Here is a 22,019-nt window from a genome sequence, read left to right as displayed (position 1 = left end):
CATGCAGCAACTTAACTGAGCTGCGCTTGGCAGCCTCAAAGCATGGCTAAAGTTCCCTGCATGTGTCGACTAGTGCGGGGGTCCTAACCGATTTATCGCGACGTCTTCGAATAGCTTGGGGTCTGGTTTGGGGCTGGTCTGGTAGGACAACGGACACAAACCGACGTACTTTTGGAGTAGCTGGTCCAGCCTCGGGGCTCTCGGACAGTCCTGCGGACTAGGTAGCCCCGCTATAGTAAATTGACAAAGTACGGATGAGGCCATTGGTGCTGGAAACCAACACTGGAGGATTGTGGGATAGCGGACATGACCGTACAGTCAAGAAAACAAGGCGGATCCAAGGCGCATCTTCTATATCCAACGACTTCCCAAGGCTCACTCTTCCCCTGATGACGCGGATAGGACCCGGTCAGCCGTTAACCTGTTTGGGGGCCATGGGCCCAAGTGGAGGAGCTAAACGGCTCAGCGCGGGGCTCATTGCGCATATGCAATAGGTGGGAGAAGATCATGGATGTACGAGACCATGTTAGCTGCAGCACTAGAGTCGGAATAAAAGTCTATCCCATTTCTGATTTGAGAGAAAGCTGAAAGAAATAGAGTGGATGTAAGGGAGAACCTTGGAGGAGGAGAGAGAGGAAGAGACAGCTCTCTTCCTTAAGAGTCAGGTGTCCCTTTCCCGCTTTATTAATCTTTCCTCTCTCTCCCGGTATCTTTCTACTTCGCTCGGCTTCTCTCACCTTTTTTTTTCTACTCTTTCTTCCCTCTCTTCTATAATCTACATACTTCATACCCCATTACTAGCAGACATCCTTGCCACCCGATACCATGCGTATCACCGTCAACGTCATCCGCCCCGAGCAGGCGGACTCGGACATCATCAACCTAGAAGTGGGCGGCTATATGTCAATCGAGCTCCTCAAAGCTATTGTCGAAAGCGAAACTACCATCCCACCTGAAGCCCAACAACTCGTCTACAACAACCAGCTCCTCCAGAACCCCTCCCAAACCCTAGACCAAGCCGGCATCACCGAGGGCGACATGCTCGGTGTGCACGTCACCCTCCGAGCTCCCCAACCCCAAACCACTCGCCCCGCCGCTTCCAGCTCCGTCGCGCCCAGACAGAACGCTCAACCCCGCCCCGGCATGCCGGACCCCGAAACTATTCGTTTACATATCCTGGGTGACCCCCGCGTGCGCGAGGCCGTCCGCAGGCAGAACCCGGAGCTGTCTGAAGTCGCGGATAATGCTCAGCGCTTCCGTGAGGTCCTGCTTAGGCAGCAACAGGGTGAGGCGCAGCGGGAGGCGGAAAAGGAAGCTCGTATTGCGATGCTCAATGCCGATCCTTTTAACCACGATAACCAGAAGGAAATTGAGGAGATTATTCGCCAGAATGCTGTTACCGAAAATCTACACAATGCCATGGAGCATCATCCTGAGTGTACGCTCTACGTCTTCGAACTGCCTCTTAGGCTGCTGGGTTGAGAATGAACCAAAGCTAACCAAGTCTGTTTCTCTAGCCTTCGGTCGCGTGACAATGCTCTACATCCCCGTCGAAGTAAACGGCCACCGCCTAAACGCCTTCGTCGATTCCGGCGCTCAGGTGACTATCATGTCGCCCGAGTGTGCAACATCGTGTAACATAATGCGCCTGGTAGACCGTCGCTACGGCGGTATCGCCAAGGGCGTCGGGACCGCCCCGATCCTGGGCCGGGTTCACTCCGCCCAGATCAAGATCGGTGAGATGTTCCTGCCCTGCTCCTTCACCGTCATGGAAGGCAAGCAGATCGACCTGCTCCTCGGTTTAGACATGCTTCGCCGCCACCAGGCCTGCATCGATCTCCAGCGTGGTGCCCTCGTAATTCAGGACCAGGCTGTCCCCTTCCTCGGTGAGGGCGATATCCCCAAGCACTTGACTGAAGAGTTCGAGGCCGAACCTACGGTCAAGGGAGCCGATGGTGCCGAAGTGGGTGCCCGCACTGGCGCAGTCACGCATAAAGCGGAAAATAATCCCAATGCCAATGCCACTCCCAATAGCGCATCCGCCTCCGGTGCGTCAGGGTCACAGCCAAGAATCAATATCCGACCTGCCCCTACTTCGCGGTGGCCGCAGGACTCCATTGCCAGGATCACAGAGCTGGGATTCTCGCGTGAGGAAGCTGTCCGGGCTCTGGATATGGCACATGGAGACCTAGAGGGGGCGATCGGGTTTTTGATTTGATCTACGGATGGATTCCGTTTTCTGCATTTACATTCAAGGGCGTTTTGGTCGGGATGGGACCTTGTATTAGCGAGATTTGATCAAAGCACGTAATGATGTGTACGATTATAACGCTGGCTGCATTATAATAGATTGTTTTGTTTATTTTCCTACATGTACTTGTTTAAGTACCGCGAGTGTGCAGGTGTACCTAGATAGGTGTATGCTGTTTACTCCCGCTTGGTTTTCGGCATTAGTTTGTCGCGTAGACGGAATACCATGTCTAGAGCCATGAACCCGCCTATGATGTGTTAGTACTGCAATTGCGACATTCAAACAACCTTGGACTGGCTGCTGCTGTGTCTGCACATACCTAGTGCCATATAGGGAGCATACAGCATGGTAAGCTGCTGCTTCTCCGCGACCGAGCGGTCAGTCCAACTCCACACAACCACCAGAGATGTCAGCGTGGTGATGAAGGCCTGAATACCGAAGACGAGGAGGTGTACGGGGACGAGGGGGTGGTCTAGATGAATTGGAAATTGTGTTAGTTGGGTGCTTATTGCGTTTTTTGCATTTTGTTGTGATGTCATTCCCTGTTCGGGGAGAAAAGGGGATGTAGGTATGTAGTCAGATTCCCAGATATTGCATTTGATATAGATACATATGTATGTAATGGATATAAGATATGATGTAGGTTAGGGGTGGACTGGACTGGATAGACAAGGATACAAGGATATACATAGTAACATGTACGATGTACGATGTACGAGCACGAGCTTGAGGAAAGGAGTAAAATACCTTTAAGCAAACCCCGAACCGCCCATATCGAGACTGGGAGGTGGTACAGCAGCTCCATCCAGACGAAGACGGTGAACCATGTTGGGGGGTCTTCGAAGAATTTGTCACGGTAGGTTGTTATGTAGAACTCGCGCAGCTGGTAGGAGAGGTTTGTATGGAGGAAGGTTGGTAGGAGGGGGACTGTGTCGATTACTGTGTGGGTGTTAGTATGTGCATATGTGAGGCTATATGAAGATATGAAGATAGAGAATCATACGGAGAATAATGGGGACGTGGGTGACGAAAAATAGGAGATAGGCCAAGTCCCGTTTACGAGTGCAGATGGACATGATGAGATGTGCTGGGTCACATGCAATGCGAAGTCAAGGGATAAGACAGGGTGTTGTGTATGTGTATGTGTGGGTGTAGTGGGTGTACGGAGTACTGGGTGTTGATATGTTGATTGTTTAGGGGTAGAATATCAGGTGACCAGGGAACAATCTGGAAGAGATAGAGTAGGAACTAAAGTATCATATAGTTATAATTGCTTTTTCTTGGGATATTTAGTGTGATCTTAATATTTAGGGTATTTTACCGAGGTAAGTATGTTGTAGATATAAAGGAAACATACACATCCAACTGCTTCCAAGGTAGATCTCACCGCTGCTTCTCAATTTTGAGGTGGCCTGACTAGCATCCTTCGGGGGGAAGTTGAATCCGAATATTATATCCACATAGGGAATACATAGTAAAACAAAGGACCTTGGGATGTCAAATCTCAAGCCTGAAATTACATCACCGGGATAAGGTAGTCACGCATGGGTCCTACAGGGAACTTCCTAGATACGCCAGTTTGATAGGTCCAAGGTAAGAGACTAACAGGCATATACCGGGAAGTAGACCGCAAGATCGGGATGCCCTAATTAGCTCAGGACAGGGTGTTCTTCCTTGTCTTTTTTGTTTTTTTGTCTAATTCCCTTGTTCTCCCGTTTCTCCATAGAGCTTCCTAAATAGTTCTACTTAAGCCGAGGAACCCCATGTGGCCGAATCATAATCTCCGCATGCATAGATCATGGCAGATAATGCAATTGCCATTCGGCCTGCATTATGCCTTATCTTCGAGGGATTCATATCATACCGTAGCGGTGTAAGACATTATGGAAGCTTTGGAGGGAAAAAAAAGTGGGCGAACGGTAGTAGAACGGGGATTTGCAGTGTGGGAACGGTAGTGGATAGTGGATTGACATGGGGTTTTTATTGTTTTTTTATTGAATTTTAGCTGTTTTAGCTGTTTTAGTTGTTTTAATTGCTTTAGATATTTATTTTCCTACCTCTTTTTCCATTATTATCTCTGACCGCTGTTCGCATCTTTCCACTCGGAGATGAAGGGAAGTGACTAGTGTTTTAGTTTGATCATGTATAGTATACAGAACTATATATAAAGAACTTCAATCCCACTTCCATCTCTTCCCCTTATCCATCTTATCCATCTATACTTCCTCCACTTGGGTATACTCCACCCTATACATATCTACAATATACACAATGCCCTCCTCGGCCCCCCGTCGTCCCAAACAGCCAAAAAAGCAAGAACCAATCAGCTACGACATCAACATCCCCTACGTCGATGTAGACAAACAATCCAAGATCTCAACAAAATACCCCCAATATCTCCCCTCCTGGGACCCAATCTGGTTCGACCCCCTCCAACCCTTCGAATATGAAGACCCAGCCCTGCGCGTTCGTAACAAATCAAAACCAAACCTGTTGCCCCCAACCGCAAAAGTCTCCCACATCCAGCCAAGCCTAGGAACAATCGTCGAGAACGTCCAGCTCTCAGACCTATCCGCTGCAGGAAGAGATGAACTCGCCCTGCTTATCTCAGAGCGCAAGGTCGTCGCTTTCCCAGACCAGGACCTCATCGATGCAGGCCCAGACGCTCAGGAATCTTTCATGCGCCATTTCGGTAAACCAAACTACCAGCCCGTCTCGGGCTCAATGACAGACCATCCTGCTTTCCACATTATCCACCGCGACGGAAACAGAGATGAAATCACCCGTTTCCTGCAGCAGCGCACTACAACGACCCTCTGGCACCAGGATGTCAGCTATGAAATCCAGCCACCCGGATATGTCATGCTTGGTCTCCTGCAGGGCCCCGAAGTCGGCGGTGATACCGTCTTCGCCGCTACGGATCTGGCCTATAAGCGGCTCTCGCCAGCTGTCACGGCTTTCCTCGATGGCTTGAAGGTTACGCATTCTTCTGCTAAGATGATTGGCCATGCCCGTATGACGGGTGGCTTGGTTAGGAAGGATCCCGTTGATACGGTCCATCCGCTTATCCGCGTGCATCCCGTTACCGGGGAGAAGTGTATGTTTTTGAATGGGGAGTTTATTACCAGGATTGATGGTCTCAAGGATTCTGAGACTAAGTGGGTGTTGGATTTCCTTATGAATCATCTGGTTACCGGTCATGATTTCCAGGTCCGTGTGCGCTGGCAACCTAGGACCATTGTGATGTTTGATAATCGGTCGACCATTCGTGAGTTTTTGTTTTTCTCTTTCGGGGTTAATTGAGGTATCCTTGCTAATGAATCTTAGACTCTGCCATTGTAGATTACTTGGATGACGATTACGGTGCCAAGGCTCGTCATATCTTCCGTTTGATTGCTTTGGGTGAGAAGCCCATTCCGGTTTATGAGGACGAGGATGAGGATGAGGATGAAGAGTTCGAATAGACTGCTTAATGTGATAGAATGGGGTCATGTCGGTGTTTCGGGTTTGATTATAGATTTTAATTGATTTAGTTCTGGATTTTAATTTAATTTGATTTTATTTTGAACATTGGAAGATTTTGGAAGATTGAAATATTCATTCGCGATGCGATGTGTCAGGGCTATACTCCCTGTATCTTCTTAGAACCAGACCCATTTGACTGTGAATTCGTTTTCATTACCACCCCACGCCTAGAGTTACAAACAAAACCCCAGAAAAAGCACTACAGATCCCTAAAAAAGGATCATCTGTCAAGTAAATGGAGTCACCGCCACGCAGATCTGCAATGCTACATGACCGTCCCCCCACATTGCCTCAGCAGCAAACGCCACATTACCGTAGAATGTCATCGATCCGTGACCGCAAGTCATGAGCGATCTCCAATTGCTCCCCACTAATGACACCGCTCTGTTGCAGGATCAGCAGCATCTCAGACACACGCTCGGCAACGATATCCGAGCCGAAAACCATGCCGCCCAGGCGCACGGTCTCATGGAACCATCCACTCAGTAGGTACAGCAGGTCGTGTGCGATCAACCGCCGGTTTGACCCGTGGAAGGGCGCCTCGTCGGTGTAGTACATCGTCTCCAGCACCGCGTACAGGGATTCGTGCGCCACGCCAAGATCTAAGAACAGATCCACCACCCAGGTCGCCGGGCCGACATTGCGCTGGAACTCCAATGCATACCGCTCCAGCATGGGGACGAGCTCGCGAATGGGGAAAATGGTCTCGGACATTCGCAGGCGACTGCCGAGGCTGCGGACTTTGTCGATCACCGCTTCATAAGGTTGCGGTGAGCCGTGTTGAACAGTGGCGTCATGGACCCCCTGGATCAGGTGTTGCCAAGTTGACTTGACGTCGGCCGCATTGCGATGATCGGCTTGGTAGAAGATTTGGAGACAGATGTCATGGTAACTGGCGGAGTCGGCGTATTTATTGAATAGCTAGAAACATGTTAGTATCGTGTTTTGATCTGATTCTAGAAAGTTAGTACTCACTGTACTAATGTCCATCACTGGTCCATCGACCTCGCGCAGGATCTCGGGTTTCCGCTCGGGAAGAATTCGCTCGTCATCCTTGAGTCTTTGAAGTAGGTCGTCCTGAATGTTGGCCACGTCAATCAAGTTCGAAATCTCTTGCAGCAGTCGCTGCCTTGACTGACGCCCGACATCCGGTGTGAAAATCGAAGCGTTGGCGCGGGCTTGACCAAGGTACTCAATACGACGACTCAGTGGCAACACGAAAGCACTATTGGCCAGATGGAATTGAACCTGTGCGGTCTCGAAGAATCGTTGCGACTGGGCATAGAACCGCCAGAGCAGATCAGCATGGCCCAGATCATCATTCGACTTGCGCTGGAGGTAGGTGACCACAAATGGCGATTGCGTCTGCAGCAACCGATCGTTCCAGCCCTGCTCGAGGTACCAGTCGTACAAACTCGTCAGGAACACCTCATCGGTGGAATCGGAGATCACGCCATAGGCCTCGTTCTGGCGTTTGGCAATAGTAGTCAGCTGGCCATCAATAAGACCGGGATCAGATGCAGCCAATTTGTCAACCGCGAGCACGACTTTGAAGATGAGATCGTAGCACTGCTTGCGGAAATAAAAGTATTCCTTGCGGGGGTCCTGGGTAGTGGTGAGCGTGAGCTGGCGCTGGGATCCAAAGGGAATAAGGGGGATAAGCACCTGTTCGGGACGCTGATCCATGATCCAGGAATAAGCAAGGTTTGACTTGTCGGACCGAGCAGCCACGTTGAGGGCAAGCTGAATAGCACCTAAGAGAAAAAGTAAAACTAATTAGTATGAGATAGCAAATACCAGGATCACACAACATACCTGCAAAGAACTGGTTGACGATGAAATTGTCCACAGCCGAAACCAGATAATCCATAGGTAGGTACTCTGCCACCTGCTGGAAGAGATGCAGACTCTCGTTGAGCAAGTTGCGGCCCAGTTCAGTATTGGCACCGGCCTCAGTCGCACGCTTCAACATTTCTTGTGCCTTGAAAATCACCACATCCTCAGTACTGCAGAAACTGCCACATCGTCGGCGAAGTGCATCAGCCACGGTCTCGACGTTGGAGCCCTTGGCGATGTTGCGGTTAACAATGCCCTTCACGAGCTCCTTGGCAATGTCATGTCCCTTGCTGGAGCTAAAGAGTTCCTCAAAGGTGAGGCTGAGGAACTTGGCTTTCGACTCAGCTGGCAAAGTCGCCACAATCTCATCAACCCGCTCATCAAATAGAACAAGTATGAATGAGATACCTTCGATCGTGTGTGACACCAACTGAACGAGTGAGTGTAATGCGCGGTGCTCGGCTTGCAGCGCCACTTCTTCTTGCTTGCTGTTTACCCGGGCAAGAGCGTCGGGACCGTTGAGCCCATCGATAAAGGTCTTGTTCACCTTGAAGAACTCTGCCAGTGAGGAGAGATCATGCTGGACAGTCTGCAGTTTACTGGAACTCACGGACGCGGAAACGGATTGTGCACCGTTAGGTCCATTGCCCACCTTGGCAATTCTCTCCTTCCAGATAGATCGCAACAGACGGGCGATGTATAGCGCAATGCCCGTGTGTCGAGGAGAGGGCTGCACTGCGTCAAGAGCAGATGTTGAGCCATCCGCAATAGCGTTTTCATTCAGATGGGCTCGGCCACCTTGAGTGATGAAGGCCTGGCGTGCTGCCGCCAGGATATCCGGATCGGTAATTCGGGTCAGTCTTTGGTCAGGGGAAATCTCCATACCCTGGCCACAAGCCACCGCCAGAGCAGTCGCCAGCATCTCGCTCCGTCCATATGTTCTAAGGAAATTTTGGATCTCGCCGCTAAGTCCCTCATGGGGATTGCCGCCGCTACGGAGCAAAGCCGCAAAGATATCCACGAGACGACGCCGGCGAATGATATGAACTCCACCATTAGTCAAGATCGCGATCTCAGCAGCCGGGTGATCGAATTGGACGGCCAGCTCGTTGGTCACAGGCGAAGGTGCCGAAACCAGACCAATATCCTCTGCCTTGCCTCCCAAGTCCAGGATGATAGCCGACTCAGCGGCCTTACCACTGACCGAATTTTCCTGGTACTGGGCGACCCGACCAGAGTCGGGGGTTGAGATGAAAAGGGTATCAATCTTTTGCTGTGCATCCTTGGTAGTAAAACAGAAGAAATAGCCTGGGGAATATCGCTCGGCAAGACGAGTGGGTGAAAGTGTGTTAATCTGACCAGCAGAAGGTGAAACCGCGCCAAGAGGGGAAACAAGTGAGAGGGGAGATGCCACCCCGCTCACGCCGGGGGAGATATCGACAGGCGGTGTCTTGACATGCAGTGCCTGCATGCTTGTGGGAGGGCTGGTGTTGGTCGACGCAGGCGCCCAACTGTTTGAACCAGTGGCGCTGAGATAGATGCGATAGCCTGTCGCCGTCGTTGCAACTAGATGATATCGCGACGCTTCTGTGGCTGGCACCGGACTGATCGACACAATTTTAACTCTGGGATTGAGGGTTTCGTTTGAGGTGATGATGTGCCCGATGTTAGAGTAGATATCCAGAGCGCGTTTGGTGATTGCGAGTGTCAATGTGCCCTCAGGTCCCATGTGGAATACGCGAATTGTAGACGCGGAGGAGAGGGTGTAGAGCAAGTTCCGGCTATCGTCAAGTGCCATCTGCACTACATGCTCGGTAGCGCTTTGTGCAAGGTTTGTCAGGCTCATCGAAGGCCTGAAAGCCGATAGACGCGAGCTGGTATGGTTGACTCTGCCACAGCGGCCCTGGAACCACCTTTCCTCCTGTTGGTACGTGATCTCGTGCACATCGGTGTCAGACGATCCTCCAAAGAAAATGCGTCCAGTGGATGCTGATGCTGCGAAAACATTTATATCCAAGCCGCGGACTGCTACTGACATCCCAGTATGATACAGAGAAACCTGTCGACCTCCGCTGGGCGTGTTCTCATAGCCCATTCCCAGCAGAATGATGTCCGCAGTCGTCGCAATGACCAGCAAATGGGTGATCGCAGGCAAGAAAACTCCCGGGCGCGGTTTGGTCAGCTTCACAGCATTGATGCTGTTAGGCTGTTCCTCGAACCCCACCAATTGCGGGTTGGGGTGTGTGAAATCCCAAATGTACAATGCATTGTCAATCGCGACCCACGCGTGGTTTAACTCCGCAAACAGACCCATGCTGGTCGAAACTTGTGCGCGGTTGTATTGATCGAAAATCTGGTCGGGGATATCGTACATTTTGACTTTTTGGAATGGTGCCCATGATTGAGATACGGGGATGTTGTACTCAGACGAGGAGCCCTCTGTTTTTGGTCAGTCTTGCTTCGGACAGTCTTAGTTGGGGAATCTTACGAGATAGATAGCTGTCAAGGTCTGGATAACGCGATTCGCTTTGCAAGCTGCTATTGATTGTTCGCGCCCCGCGTTCCTCGGTGCTCACTGTTTGATTTTGGGTCTTCGAGGCTGCTGGAGGGAGCTTTGGCATGGGCGTCTGGGGTTGCATCTGCAATGGTGACTTGGGGGGGAGAGGCCGTGCTGTAGCTGGTGCCGGGGTCTGAAAGTAAGCTCCAGGAAGGGGTTTCTGCGGCGTCGCCGGAGGGAGATTTGTTGGAAGAGTCGGATACGACATGGCGGCGGTTTTAAGGAGGGAGAAAGGGAGGATCCCCCGCTAGAAATCACAAAGAAGCTGCAGTGAAGGTCGGACGAGAAAAAGAAAGTAGAAGATATATGGGGGAATGACGATGAGAGAAGGTCTTGGGAGGAGATTGGATTATTCAAGGTCTTTGCGAAAAGAGAGAGTCAACACCTGGGAGCGCACAGACCAATTGGGATCTTCCGCTTTCACGGTGATGATTGTTGATTGTCTCCCCGTTCCCATTGATCCCTCAATTGAGCTATTTCTTATTGTCTAAACTTGTCAATCAAAATGTTTCAATCGATCCGTTTTTCTTCGCGCCTACCAGCCCGTCTGGTACGGTGGAATTCCACCGGTCCGGTCCTGCCACCGTTGATGGCTACTTTGCGGACTGATCTGAAAACTGCCATGAGAGCCAAAGACACCACAAGGTAGAAATCCGTTCCACTTATGTTTTGGAGGTTCGGCAAGCTTATGATCAGACTAAATGTACTCCGCGCTTTGATCTCCGAGACCAACAACGCCGCCAAAACCGCCTCGCCGATTCAGACAGACATTCAGCTCTTGTCGCTAATCCGGAAACGCCTGAATGCCTCCAAAGATGCGGCAAAGGAGTTTGATGCCGCCGAACGTCCAGATCTGAAGGAGAAAGAGGATGCACAGGTTGTGGTATTGGAGGAATATGCTAGTCAGGTCAAGACCCTCCCCATCGCCGAGATCAAGGAAGTGGTCACCAACGAGATTGCTGCTATGATCAATGCCAATACGAAGCCCAACCAAGGAACCGTTCTCAAAGCTCTCTTTGCTGCAGGAGGCCCTCTGGATGGCAAACCAGTTGACCGGAAAGAAGTTGCTACCGAGGTGAAGAACGCGCTCTCTTGAGCTTACATTTACCAGATTGTATATTAGTGTCACAATAGCCTCAGTCAAGGGCATTCAAATCTCATTTATAACTAACAGAAAGAATGAATCCCAAACTCCTCTTCAACGCCAGCAACCTGAAATATTCATGAGCAGAAGAAAGCTACACCCCCAAGAGATGTCATCAGAACACCCAACCACCACCATCGGTCTGGATTGATCAGCTGTTCTCTAGCGATCACCTGCAATCCTGACTTTGACGAGAGTTCTCGCTTTTGCTTATGCCCTGTTGGCGTAGGGTTCAATGTTGTGGTAGGGAGCATCTTTGGTGGCTGGTAGGCGAGGAACATGGGATGGAGGTGTGAGCCATCAGCCCTGGTCAAATCGAGGCGTTGAATGCGATTGAACTTGTCGATATCCACGGCGAATTCCTGTGTGCTGTCAGAATGAGCTGGCGGAGAGAAAATGAAAGAGATATACCTTGAACTCCTCGGTGGTGTTATATCGGGTGTAGTGGCCTGAATGCTCCCGGCAGGGATCGGACAGTAGCTGACGACCATCGACAGCAATTGGAGTCAATATCAGAGTTCCGTTGCCGAATACAGTATAAGACCCATGTTGCCACTGCAAGATCCCTCCTGGGCATGATGGGTCGGCCGCTGTTCGATATTAGTACAGCGTCAGAATCTATATCCATGGAGAACTGACGATTGGAGATTGCGCGATAGTATGCGGATTCATAATTTCCTTCATCATCAAATGAGTATGAAATTCCCGTTAGATTCGGCTCGAGCAGTTTGTCGTTGAGTGGATCGTAGAATCCCTATGCGCGTTAGTCTCGAGTCATTTGTGTACTCGTATAGTAGTACATAGTTCCACATACTGGACCAGTAAGAACATCACGAGATTTGGTAGTCCATGTTCCCACCAAATCATTCGCGTTTGCCAAAGCGGCTGTGGCTAAAAGACTCCAGATCAAAAACATCATGGTTTGACAAAGGAAAAATCGACAGAAAGGGAGTATTTGAAGGGCGCCCTTTATTGGGGTGGAGACCAACAACATACATAGTTCAGCAAGGCCCCCTGGAATGGGAAGGGTTGGATGACTGCTTTGTGGAGATGCTATGTAGCCCACCTGGGCATAAGTCCGTGAATATTAATAGACTGCACTGGTTAGTTATCACTCTGGTTTTTGAAATGTGGTTTTTGAAATGATTCGAATCATTGGAAGCTATCACGGGCGGGACCTTTTATCTTTTTTTTAAAAACCTATTTTTGAACAGTAACTTTACTTCCCCCGAGGATTAATTACTCTGCTTGTATTTACCCGTGGGCTTCATAACCATCTACAACTATCATAGCAGAATGGCGTTCCAGGCTGCAAAGCGAGACCTCCGCAAAAGGATGCGCTCAACTCTGCAAAGTCTGTCTGCAACCTCAATAAGTCAACAATGTCAGATCGAATGATGGTCTTTGGGTTTGTCCATAACTAACCTACCACAGCCAGCGCGGCAACAACCAAATTCTTGTCACTGCCCGAGTACCAAAACGCCAAAAGCATCGCCGTATACCTGTCTATGCCAAGCGGGGAACTCTCAACAACTGGAATCGTAAAGGATGCTCTACAGCGTGGGAAGAACGTCTACATCCCGTATATTCACACCCAGGACAAAACATCTATCATGGACATGTTGGCGCTCGGATCCATGTCCGAGTTCGAGTCATTACAGCTAGACAAATGGGGAATCCCATCTCTCCTATCTACGCAAATCGAAGGTCGACCGAACGGATTGACACAGGGATTGGATCTTATTGTCATGCCGGGCATGGCCTTTGACCACGGTTTCCGACGACTTGGTCATGGCAAAGGGTATTATGATCATTTTCTAACGCGATACTCAACATCGACCCGCAAAATGCCATTCCTCGGTAAGTAGTCCCAGAAACAATCCGTTTATCCCCGACTGAACTCCATGATAGTTGCCCTTTCTCTCCAAGACCAGTTGCTCGCCGAGGATATTCCCGTGGTGGAGCACGACTGGCTAGTTGATGCCATCGTGGTTGGCGATGGTCAATTCCTGGACCGCAGGGTGTAGCGCAAATCGAAACAGAAAAGGAATAGCGAAAAATTCAAACAGCCTGGATTAGAGAGACGCTGTCTCCCTTTAGGAGGATCTGGCCTGTTGCGCATTAGTTAGCTGTGTTCTCATGAACTCCATTTCAATTTCATCGTACCTAGCGGCCTGCGCTTCTCTTCCTCTGTCTTGGTTGCCAGACGCACTTCAACGGCATCATCAATGACCAGGTTCATGAATTCATCAAAGCCCTGGCATAGGTTAGCTCAGATGACCAAAACGGCATCCCGTAAAGAAACACATACGCGGATCTTCCCCTCTATCCGGAAAGCGAGCTGCTCATACAGCCAAACTGAAACAGTGCTGCGTTTCTGCAGGAGACTGAAAATGAAGTGAATCGGAGCCAACAATGTCTTGCGGCCAGCCATGATGTGCGGTTATGTCGAAAGTGATAGCTGTCACACGGGAGACGAGGCGAAGAAAGCTCTGGCGGGCCTGGCAGTCGTCCCGTGATTTGATTACGGTAATACGGTTATCTCGTCACGGCCACCCCATCCCACCTTCAACTTGCTCCCCCTCTTCGAACCCGTTTCCGCAGTCAGATGCTGATACATTTTTGATACATTGCTGAGCGTTGATTAATCTATTTAGTTCAACATGGCCAGCAAGGAAGCCGGGCAGGCATTCGCCCCGGTCCTGGCGGCCGTCGCGACAATGCAAGGAAATGTGTCTAGGACTGAGAAGACTCAGGCCCATGAATTCCTTGAGAAGTTCCAGAAATCGGTACGATTCTTTCGCTTAGAATTGAGTGGTATTGTTCGCTGATCTTCAATGCACCTATAGATTGAGGCCTGGACAACAACCCACGGTCTATTACAGTCCCCCGATGTGCCTGTCGAAGCCAAGCTATTCGCCGCGACTACACTGAAAGGAAAGGTAACGGTATTCCTGCCTGAATATTTTGGCTGTTTCTAATTGCGCAGATTATATTCGATCTTGATCAACTCCCTCCGGACTCAGTATTGGCCCTGCGAGACTCGGTTCTAAACCTATTGGTTGCATTTGCGTCGGGGCCGCGCCCTATTCAGACCCAGCTATGCGTGTGCTTGGCCAGTTTGGCGATTCAGATGGTCACATGGAAGGATGTGTTGGCGACTGTCGGAGCGGCTCTGGGAAGCAGCGCGGGTGATTGTGTGCTGGAGTTCCTGAAGATCTTGCCCGAGGAAGTCACTGAGGGTCGCAAAATCAATCTCAGTGTATGTTTCTCTATTAGCATTCACAGAGGTTCAAAACTGACCTCTACAAAAGGAAGACGAACTGTTCGTGAGAACAAAGGAGCTGCTAGAAGACAACGCGGAGCAGGTCATGCAGCTGATGATCCAATACGCTCAGTCGTCGCGTACGTATCCCACGACCACGTCCCATTCTCTTAACGAATTAAGAAACATAACTGACCATAAACAGCTGCTGCCGCAACTAACCCCCGTCTCCTCGACTGCATTACTTCGTGGCTACGTGAAATCCCCGCCGCCAAGGTCGTTGAGTCACCTCTCATGGATGTCATCTTCAAAGCGTTGGACAACGACACATCGTTTGACGCCGGCGTCGACTGCGTTTGCACGCTTTACCGCGACACAAAGGACGTGGACGAGTCGTTGCCCGTCATTCAAGCCCTTTATCCGCGATTGATGGCACTTCGCCCAAAAATTGCCGAAACTGCCGAGGCCGAAGATTTGGAGGCTTTCAAGGGTATCACAAGAATTTTTGCGGAGGCAGGTGAAGCATGGGTTGTCCTTGTTGCACGTCTGCCGGGTGAGTTCCAAGGACTCGTTGAGGCGCTTCTCGAATGTTGCGCACGGGACTGGGAGCGCGACGCAGTGTCTCTGACTTTCATTTTCTGGTACGAACTGAAGCAATATATTACTCTCGACCGGTACACCGACGCCCGAGTCGCCTTCCAGCCCGTCTTTGCCCAGTTGGTGGACATCATGGTGAAACACCTCGAGTTCCCCAGTCCGGAAGACGGCGAGACCGAGGATCTGTTTTCTGGAGACCGCGAGCAGGAGGAAAAATTCCGTCAATTCCGCCATGCAATGGGCGATGTCCTTAAGGACTGCTGTGCCGTTGTGGGTGTGAATGATTGTCTTGCTAAAATCTACGAACTGATCCAGCATTGGGTTGCCAAGTATGCATCGCAGGCAAGCAACGAGCATGTTCCTCATTGGCAGGAACTGGAGGCCCCTCTGTTCGGTCTCCGCGCGATGGGCCGCATGGTCGACCCCGAAGAAAGCACCATTCTTGGACAATTGATTCCTCTGATCGTTCAGATTCCCGATCAGGAGAAAGTGCGGTTCCAGGCGATCATGGCGCTGGCACGCTACACTGAATGGACAGCTCTCCATCCCGACACATTGGAGGCCCAGCTCAACTATGTGATTTCCGGTTTCCACCATCCATCTCAAGAAGTTGTTCAGGCCTCTGCTCTTGCCTTCAAGTTTTTGGGAACAGACTGCCAGAAGTTGCTTGGTGGTCATATCGCGCAGCTCCATACCTTCTTCGAGTCGGTTCTTGACAAGCTGAAGCCTACCAGCCAGGAGGAAGTCACTGAAGGCGTTGCCGCAGTGGTTTCGGTCCAGCCCCATGAGAAGATCTACGATTCATACAAGATGTTCTGCGACCCGATCATGGCCCGAATTATGAACCTTGCCAATAATGCCCAGACTGAAGAAGGCCAGCGAGCCGTGGCCGATCATCTACAACTGATCACTATTTTTGTGCAAGTGGTGACTCCGATTCTTGCACCGGGAGAAGAAAACCCTGCCGTCAAATACTGCGGTGAGATTCTACCCATTATGACCACGATTGTCATGAACTTTACGTCTTCTACGCCTATTCTCGAGCGAGTGTGCCGATGCTGGCGATACATGATCATCTCTTATCGCACTAGCATGATCCCTCTTCTGCCGACTCTGGCCCAGAGTATCGCGAACGGATTCCAGGCCTCGCGCGAGGGTTGCTTCCTTTGGGCTACGGATGCGGTGGTGCGCGAGTTCTCCGATGGTGCCGAGTACGTCGACCAGGCCACCAGCGATGCCGTTTTCCAGTTCTATGAGCAGCAGGCCATTGCTTTCCTACGGATCTTGAACGACCTCCCCCCACAAAATCTGCCAGATGTGATTGAAGACTTCTTCCGTCTCTCCTCTAACGCCGTTCGATACTACCCCAAGAAGTACATCACTTCGTCTCTTGCCATCCCCATCTTCTCCGCCGCACTCAGTGCTCTCACTCTTCAACAACTCGACCCTCTCATCGCTACGCTGCATTATTACCGGGATCTGTTCAGCTTTGCATTTGACAAGCCTATGGTCTCCCAGTTCACCAGCCCAGAAGGCCAGCCTTATGTTACCCCGCCTGAGGTTCGCGAGGCCGTCAAGGCGTTGATTATCTCGCAAGGCCAGCCTTTGGCGCAGCGTGTGTTGACGGGCATGATGTTCACCTTCCCGGGTGATTGCTTCGCTGATGCGTCGGGAGTATTGATGACGATGTTCGAACTGCTTCCCCAGGAAACCGGGGCATGGCTGCAGACTACACTGCACATGCTGCCGAGTGGCACAATGAAGCACGGCGAAGCCGAGCGACTGCTGAAGAGTGTCTCCGACAAAGTCCAGTCAGGAGAGACCCGCAAAATCCGTGTTCTCCTCCAAGGTTAGTCCACGTCCCTTGTTCTTTATTGTCTCATCTAACCCAATCTAGACTTTACCAACTCGTATCGCCGCCGCAATGTAGCCCCACGCGATGGCCTTGGCCGTCTGGAGGCTGCCCGATTCCGATTCAGCGGATGAGAATGCCACTGTAAATTCTTCGGTGCTGATCAGCACTAGAAAAAAGAAACCCACGGAAGCATTTGCACAAAATCAGGCGTCAGTTCTTTGCTATTGACGTGCCATGTGGTACGATACACGATGGGATGGCATGAACTCGGTGTGATGATTAATGACCTGCTGGTACGCCGGCCTGACCAGAACCTTTTCTGGCTTTGACCTGCCATTCAGGTGTTGTAAGAGCTCGACCTATATCTAGGTATTCAATAGTCGCGACTCATTTCTGCATTGAGATGCGTTGGCGCACTTTCTGTGTGTGGTCATTTGATTACGAGTAATGAATCTATTGAGCATCAATATTCCATTGGCATATATATCTGTAGGCGTACTATCCCGTAGGACAGTAGAATAGGCTAATTCTGGGTATATAAAGAGAATATACAAATCATTTCACTCTTTATATATCACCGCTACTATGTATATTCCTTGCAATGCTATACTCCCCAACATTTATAAGTGTCTCACCAATAGTCATCTCCGCCACAACCCCACCGAGATCTCCGCACTTCCCCCGGACAACCCTTTCGAAGTCTCCTTTGCGCTTCATTCTTTGACTCATTTCTGCTCTCTATTGGGCCCTCGTTCGGTGTTCAGACATTCTTCTCCGACTCCACCTTCCAGTGATCATCGTGCCATGGCATGAAAAATGGAGATCGACGGTCAACCCTCCAAGAGACGGCGACGCAGTCGCAAAGTTCTCTCCGATCGCAAGTTTGAATGCTCCTTCGAAGGCTGTGGGAAGAGCTATTCTCGCGCCGAACACCTGAGTCGCCATGCCCTCAACCATACCCCAAAACAAATCTATCGCTGCGACTTTCCCAACTGTTACCGATCCTTCGTGCGACAGGACCTGTGTACGCGCCATCGTGAACGTCACACCACCAGCGGTTCCCAGCTCCAGAAACGAGACCATTTCACCGAAAATGACACGAAAACTTCCCCGCCTTCTTCGCCTGCTATCACCGCGCCAGAATACTTTGTTAGCTCGGAAGAGCCCAAACCTCCGGTGACAACATACCCCCTCACCACCGGAGTGGATGGCAATGAAATACCACCGGATCAATACTCGGATTTCCCAGCGGTCCTAGACCAGCCTGATAATCTCATCGACCTCGATTCCATGTCCTACCCGATCTTTGGCGGGGAAACCTATAACCGATCACCATTCGCCATGGCAGACGATTTTGCAGCGTGGTTATTCAGCGAGCCACTCGCGCCGATGGGCTATGGAATGGTACCACTTGTTCAGAATCAGTTCTACATGAACGAGCCTGCATATAACAACAACAACTTTTGCTCGGTGATCCCACAGCATCCTATGAGCGTGACGAGTATTCTGGACTCGGGAGCACCACCGGCTGTCATCTCAGAAGAAAAGCGTCAGGAGCTGCTGCACTTGATGTCAACTCGATTCAATGAGGCGGCGTATGCGGCGGGCACTAAACGCAAAGATGCGCTGATGGACGGGGATTTAAATAACGACCGACATGCTTTGAGCTTGCGCATGATGCAGTCGTACATTGGATCCTATTGGTACCACTTCCATGCGCAGCTTCCAATATTGCATCAGCCTACATTTAGCGCTGATCGTACCCCGAATCTACTACTACTAGCGATTATGGCTATTGGCGCGGCAACATTGGATAAGATTCATGGCCAGTCTGCCACCGAAGCAGCGGCTGAATTGGCTAGCTTCATTGCCTGGCATTTGCGTTGGGAAATATTCATGGATGCGGACTTTCGGCCGCCAGCTAAGCTTTGGGTGTTTCAGTCTCTATTACTACTTGAAGTCTATGAGAAGCTCTTTTCTACGCGCGCATTGCATGAACGTGCACATATCCACCACGACACAACACTCACACTTATGCGTCGAGGTAGTTCGCTCATCGGTAGTTCTTCATTTGCCACTCCGGAAACAAAAGAAGAAGACGAGTCATGGGCAACCTGGATCAAGGCTGAAGCGACTCGGCGCGTGGCATTCGCCGCCTTTGTATTGGATTCAACGCATGCCACTATGTTCGGCCACTCAGCCAAAATGGTGGCCCATGAACTGCGGCTGCCATTGCCCTGTGACGAGGCGCTTTGGGCTGCAACAAGCGCCGCCGAGGTCGCTCGCGTGCAATCCAGTCTGCAGTCGCACGGTGTGCGGCCAATTATGTTCCTGGACGGCCTCAAGCGCACACTCAATGGCCAGCCTGTCCGGACCAACGCGTTTGGGCGAATAATTATCATGTCGGGCTTGCTGAGCGTCTGCTGGCATCTAAACCAGCGAGATCTGCAGATTAGCTCGCTCGGCGTGGGCCAGACTCTCGGCGGACGGGATAAGTGGCGAACATCACTTCTCCGGGCATTCGATAACTGGCGCCGTGACTTCGACGAAGCCCTGGGTCCGTCAACCACATCCGAGTCGCGCAACGTGCTGCACGGGCTGGCCCATATGGGCTCCCATGTCGATATAGCCGATCTGCAGATCTTCGCAGGTGCTGGCCGGTTAATGGGCCGGTCTATCACAGCGCGTGACTACTGCGCCGCGCGAGAAAAGACTGAGAAGTGGGCGACCAAGGCCTCAGCGCGGGATGCCACATTCTACGCGCTCAAGTTTCTATCTGCCTGTTTCTTAGACCCGGCCACACAGCCTGGGGAGTATGCTGCGCGTGATGACTACCTGTTAAATCGGCCGTGGGTTATGTACTTCGCAGCTCTGGTGGTATGGACCTATGGATTTGCACTGGATGGACCCTTGCGTCCTCCCCCTATTCTCCTGACGGTGGCCGACCGAGAGCGCGACATGCAGGGGTTTTTGCATCGTGTGGGAGAAATCCAGGAACCCAACGAATTAGAGGCAATGAGCGGGCGCAATGGGTGTCTCGGCCTGCTAATGATTCTCCGAGACTCCTTTGCCAAACCGCGGTGGGAGTTGTTGGGAGAGGCGGCGCGGCTGCTGGACAGCTGCATCGTAAAGCTGCAGTCGTAGCATGTATGATGTGTTTATATACCAAATGATTATATTTCTATTATTTAATGATCTGGCACTGTGAAGTATACATGTATGCACTATATAAGCGTACAATCCCCCCTAAATAACGCCCTGTAGCGTTGCCCTAACAACCACCGCCGATCCCACACCAAGTTCCCCCCCGACCTTCACCTCCCAATCCGCATTTTTGTTTCCAATCTCCAATCTCCAATCTCAAAACTATCCAACCCAAATGGTGAGTTCCCAAATTCCTCACTGTTGATGGACTTCCTATTCAAGCGGTCTAACCGCCCCCCTTCCCGCCTATGTAACCGCGGAATCGCCCCCCGATTTCCCCCCTCATCTACAACTGTGTCATCAAAGCATTGCTCCCGAGGCCTCTTCCATCTTCATCATGGCTAATAAAAACGACCAGGCCTCTACAAACTACAAGGAAGCGTTCTCGCTCTTCGATCGCCGTGGTACCGGCCGTGTCGCTGGTGACCTCCTCGGTGATTTGCTCCGCGCTTGCGGTCAGAACCCTACGCTGGCTGAGATTGGTGACTTGGAGAAGTCTGTCGGTGGTGACTGTATGTTTTGATGTTTGATCCTTTGGCTTACTTGTTGGTTGGTGGACGCGATCGCGTCTGACCATCCATGAAAACAGGGGAATCCCTGGCTAACACACTCTCGCGCTCTATCTAGTTGACTTCGACTCCTTCCTGAAAGTCCTCAACCGCCCCGGTGGTTTCCGTGAGCCCGGCGAGCCGGAGGAGTACTGTCGTGGATTCCAGGTCTTTGATAAGGATATGACTGGATTTATTGGTGTCGGACAGCTGCGATACAGTATGTTTTGCTCCAGGCAGTTTGGATGCGGTTGGAAAGGATATTGCTAACATTCGGCACTTGCAGTTCTCACGAATCTTGGCGAGAAGATGTCTGATGATGAAGTCGATGAGCTGCTCAAGGCTGTTGACACTAGCTCCGGAGAGATTAACTACACGGGTATGTCTGCTGTGGGAGCCCAGAGTGGGCTAGATGGTTAATTACATCTGCTAACTCTCTCCAGATCTTGTCCGTACTATCCTCGCCAACTGATACCCCGATATGATTTACGTTCGATATGGAAATGGCTTTGGCTTGAGGGATTGAAATTCGGCGCGTTGGAACCTTCGTCTTGTATGTTTTTATTATCAAATACACTGTATTATTCTGCTCCGGGGTATCGCCTTCCGTGGAAATGTAGATATAGATCTACATCTGTAGGTTGATTGTACATACATAACATTGTCCACACATCTAAACAGCCCACTCCCTCCACTCCCTCTCCCCAACCCCCTCACCCCCCAAATTCTCCGTCTCAACAACAGCCCCAGGAAGAAGATAAACAGCCGGCGGCCGCTCCTCCTCTTCCTCCCCATCTCGCACCCCCGCTCCCCGCTCCCCAGCAGATCCCCAATGGAGCCGATCCAAATGATACCCCACAACAACCTTGCACCGCCCACACCGCAAAAGAATCCTCTTCTCAATCCCGTCTTCGCGCCGGATCACCGTCGCCCGCCGGTCCGGGATCGTAGTGGCCAGGAGGAGCGTCGTGTGGTTAGAGGCATGCCTTGCTTTCCGCGATGACGTTTCTGTTGCCTTAGCTTCTTCTTCGAGATCGGCTTCCACATCCCCGTCTGTTGAGTTCTTGCGCTCGAGTGGTAGGATCAGCGATTTGTCTTTGCCTTCGCCGCCGCGTCGTGGGAGTGTGCTTATATTGCGTGTTGTTGCTAGCAGGAGGTGGTTGCAGAAGCGGCAGTGTTGGGTTCGGATTGGGAGGCGTTGGTCTGTCATTTTGGGGTTGGTGGCGTTGTGCCGTGG

General features: G+C 51.1%; 12 protein-coding genes across 12 annotated transcripts; 7 read left to right on the top strand and 5 right to left on the bottom strand.

Annotated features, from left to right (window-relative positions):
- Positions 1 to 825: 825 nt before the first annotated feature.
- ddiA (putative DNA damage-inducible v-SNARE binding protein Ddi1) lies at positions 826 to 2,218 on the top strand (the record flags this gene model as incomplete). Its single annotated transcript, XM_057283588.1, has 2 exons — positions 826 to 1,438; positions 1,518 to 2,218. 2 exons carry the CDS (start codon positions 826 to 828, stop codon positions 2,216 to 2,218), a joined length of 1,314 nt encoding a protein of 437 aa, XP_057129854.1.
- A 209-nt stretch (positions 2,219 to 2,427) lies between these two features.
- On the bottom strand, positions 2,428 to 3,327 carry N7471_010868 (EXPERA domain-containing protein; the record flags this gene model as incomplete). Its single annotated transcript, XM_057283587.1, has 4 exons — positions 2,428 to 2,498; positions 2,571 to 2,723; positions 2,999 to 3,190; positions 3,255 to 3,327. 4 exons carry the CDS (start codon positions 3,325 to 3,327, stop codon positions 2,428 to 2,430), a joined length of 489 nt encoding a protein of 162 aa, XP_057129853.1.
- Positions 3,328 to 4,443: 1,116 nt separating this feature from the next.
- Positions 4,444 to 5,821, top strand: N7471_010867 (TauD/TfdA dioxygenase family protein). The gene is made up of 2 exons (XM_057283586.1): positions 4,444 to 5,519; positions 5,579 to 5,821. The coding sequence occupies exons 1-2, from the start codon at positions 4,523 to 4,525 to the stop codon at positions 5,713 to 5,715; spliced, it is 1,134 nt and encodes a 377-aa protein (XP_057129852.1). The 5' UTR covers positions 4,444 to 4,522; the 3' UTR covers positions 5,716 to 5,821.
- Positions 5,822 to 6,085: 264 nt separating this feature from the next.
- Positions 6,086 to 10,377, bottom strand: N7471_010866 (putative non-repetitive nucleoporin; the record flags this gene model as incomplete). The annotated part of the gene is made up of 4 exons (XM_057283585.1): positions 6,086 to 6,697; positions 6,752 to 7,530; positions 7,592 to 10,051; positions 10,101 to 10,377. 4 exons carry the CDS (start codon positions 10,375 to 10,377, stop codon positions 6,086 to 6,088), a joined length of 4,128 nt encoding a protein of 1,375 aa, XP_057129851.1.
- A 297-nt stretch (positions 10,378 to 10,674) lies between these two features.
- On the top strand, positions 10,675 to 11,265 carry N7471_010865 (uncharacterized protein; the record flags this gene model as incomplete). The annotated part of the gene is made up of 2 exons (XM_057283584.1): positions 10,675 to 10,814; positions 10,866 to 11,265. 2 exons carry the CDS (start codon positions 10,675 to 10,677, stop codon positions 11,263 to 11,265), a joined length of 540 nt encoding a protein of 179 aa, XP_057129850.1.
- Positions 11,266 to 11,390: 125 nt separating this feature from the next.
- Positions 11,391 to 12,232, bottom strand: N7471_010864 (uncharacterized protein; the record flags this gene model as incomplete). Its single annotated transcript, XM_057283583.1, has 4 exons — positions 11,391 to 11,675; positions 11,725 to 11,903; positions 11,953 to 12,067; positions 12,128 to 12,232. 4 exons carry the CDS (start codon positions 12,230 to 12,232, stop codon positions 11,391 to 11,393), a joined length of 684 nt encoding a protein of 227 aa, XP_057129849.1.
- A 377-nt stretch (positions 12,233 to 12,609) lies between these two features.
- Positions 12,610 to 13,340, top strand: N7471_010863 (5-formyltetrahydrofolate cyclo-ligase; the record flags this gene model as incomplete). The annotated part of the gene is made up of 3 exons (XM_057283582.1): positions 12,610 to 12,697; positions 12,748 to 13,173; positions 13,225 to 13,340. The coding sequence occupies 3 exons, from the start codon at positions 12,610 to 12,612 to the stop codon at positions 13,338 to 13,340; spliced, it is 630 nt and encodes a 209-aa protein (XP_057129848.1).
- A 34-nt stretch (positions 13,341 to 13,374) lies between these two features.
- Positions 13,375 to 13,747, bottom strand: N7471_010862 (small nuclear ribonucleoprotein E; the record flags this gene model as incomplete). The annotated part of the gene is made up of 3 exons (XM_057283581.1): positions 13,375 to 13,424; positions 13,480 to 13,570; positions 13,625 to 13,747. 3 exons carry the CDS (start codon positions 13,745 to 13,747, stop codon positions 13,375 to 13,377), a joined length of 264 nt encoding a protein of 87 aa, XP_057129847.1.
- Positions 13,748 to 13,976: 229 nt separating this feature from the next.
- On the top strand, positions 13,977 to 17,161 carry N7471_010861 (mRNA transport regulator MTR10; the record flags this gene model as incomplete). Its single annotated transcript, XM_057283580.1, has 6 exons — positions 13,977 to 14,102; positions 14,163 to 14,255; positions 14,303 to 14,575; positions 14,628 to 14,718; positions 14,784 to 17,024; positions 17,073 to 17,161. The coding sequence occupies 6 exons, from the start codon at positions 13,977 to 13,979 to the stop codon at positions 17,159 to 17,161; spliced, it is 2,913 nt and encodes a 970-aa protein (XP_057129846.1).
- Positions 17,162 to 17,846: 685 nt separating this feature from the next.
- N7471_010860 (putative C2H2 finger domain protein) lies at positions 17,847 to 20,174 on the top strand (the record flags this gene model as incomplete). Its single annotated transcript, XM_057283579.1, has 1 exon — positions 17,847 to 20,174. The coding sequence occupies one exon, from the start codon at positions 17,847 to 17,849 to the stop codon at positions 20,172 to 20,174; it is 2,328 nt and encodes a 775-aa protein (XP_057129845.1).
- Positions 20,175 to 20,571: 397 nt separating this feature from the next.
- Positions 20,572 to 21,254, top strand: N7471_010859 (uncharacterized protein; the record flags this gene model as incomplete). Its single annotated transcript, XM_057283578.1, has 4 exons — positions 20,572 to 20,746; positions 20,862 to 21,002; positions 21,069 to 21,161; positions 21,226 to 21,254. The coding sequence occupies 4 exons, from the start codon at positions 20,572 to 20,574 to the stop codon at positions 21,252 to 21,254; spliced, it is 438 nt and encodes a 145-aa protein (XP_057129844.1).
- A 201-nt stretch (positions 21,255 to 21,455) lies between these two features.
- On the bottom strand, positions 21,456 to 21,992 carry N7471_010858 (uncharacterized protein; the record flags this gene model as incomplete). The annotated part of the gene is made up of 1 exon (XM_057283577.1): positions 21,456 to 21,992. One exon carries the CDS (start codon positions 21,990 to 21,992, stop codon positions 21,456 to 21,458), a length of 537 nt encoding a protein of 178 aa, XP_057129843.1.
- Positions 21,993 to 22,019: the final 27 nt, after the last annotated feature.

Source organism: Penicillium samsonianum, assembly GCF_028829775.1.
Source record: "Penicillium samsonianum strain IBT 33392 chromosome Unknown utg000007l_segment0_segment0, whole genome shotgun sequence".
In the NCBI taxonomy this organism is placed as follows: domain Eukaryota; kingdom Fungi; phylum Ascomycota; class Eurotiomycetes; order Eurotiales; family Aspergillaceae; genus Penicillium; species Penicillium samsonianum.
This window is presented reverse-complemented; position numbering and strand designations above follow the sequence as displayed.

Excerpts from the sequence above, each read along its gene's own strand:
- N7471_010867 (XM_057283586.1), top strand. The coding sequence starts at position 4,523 with ATGCCCTCCTCGGCCCCCCGTCGTCCCAAACAGCCAAAAAAGCAAGAA. Across the intron at positions 5,520-5,578 it reads TGATAATCGGTCGACCATTC|ACTCTGCCATTGTAGATTAC; the intron begins GTGAGTTTTTGT and ends AATGAATCTTAG.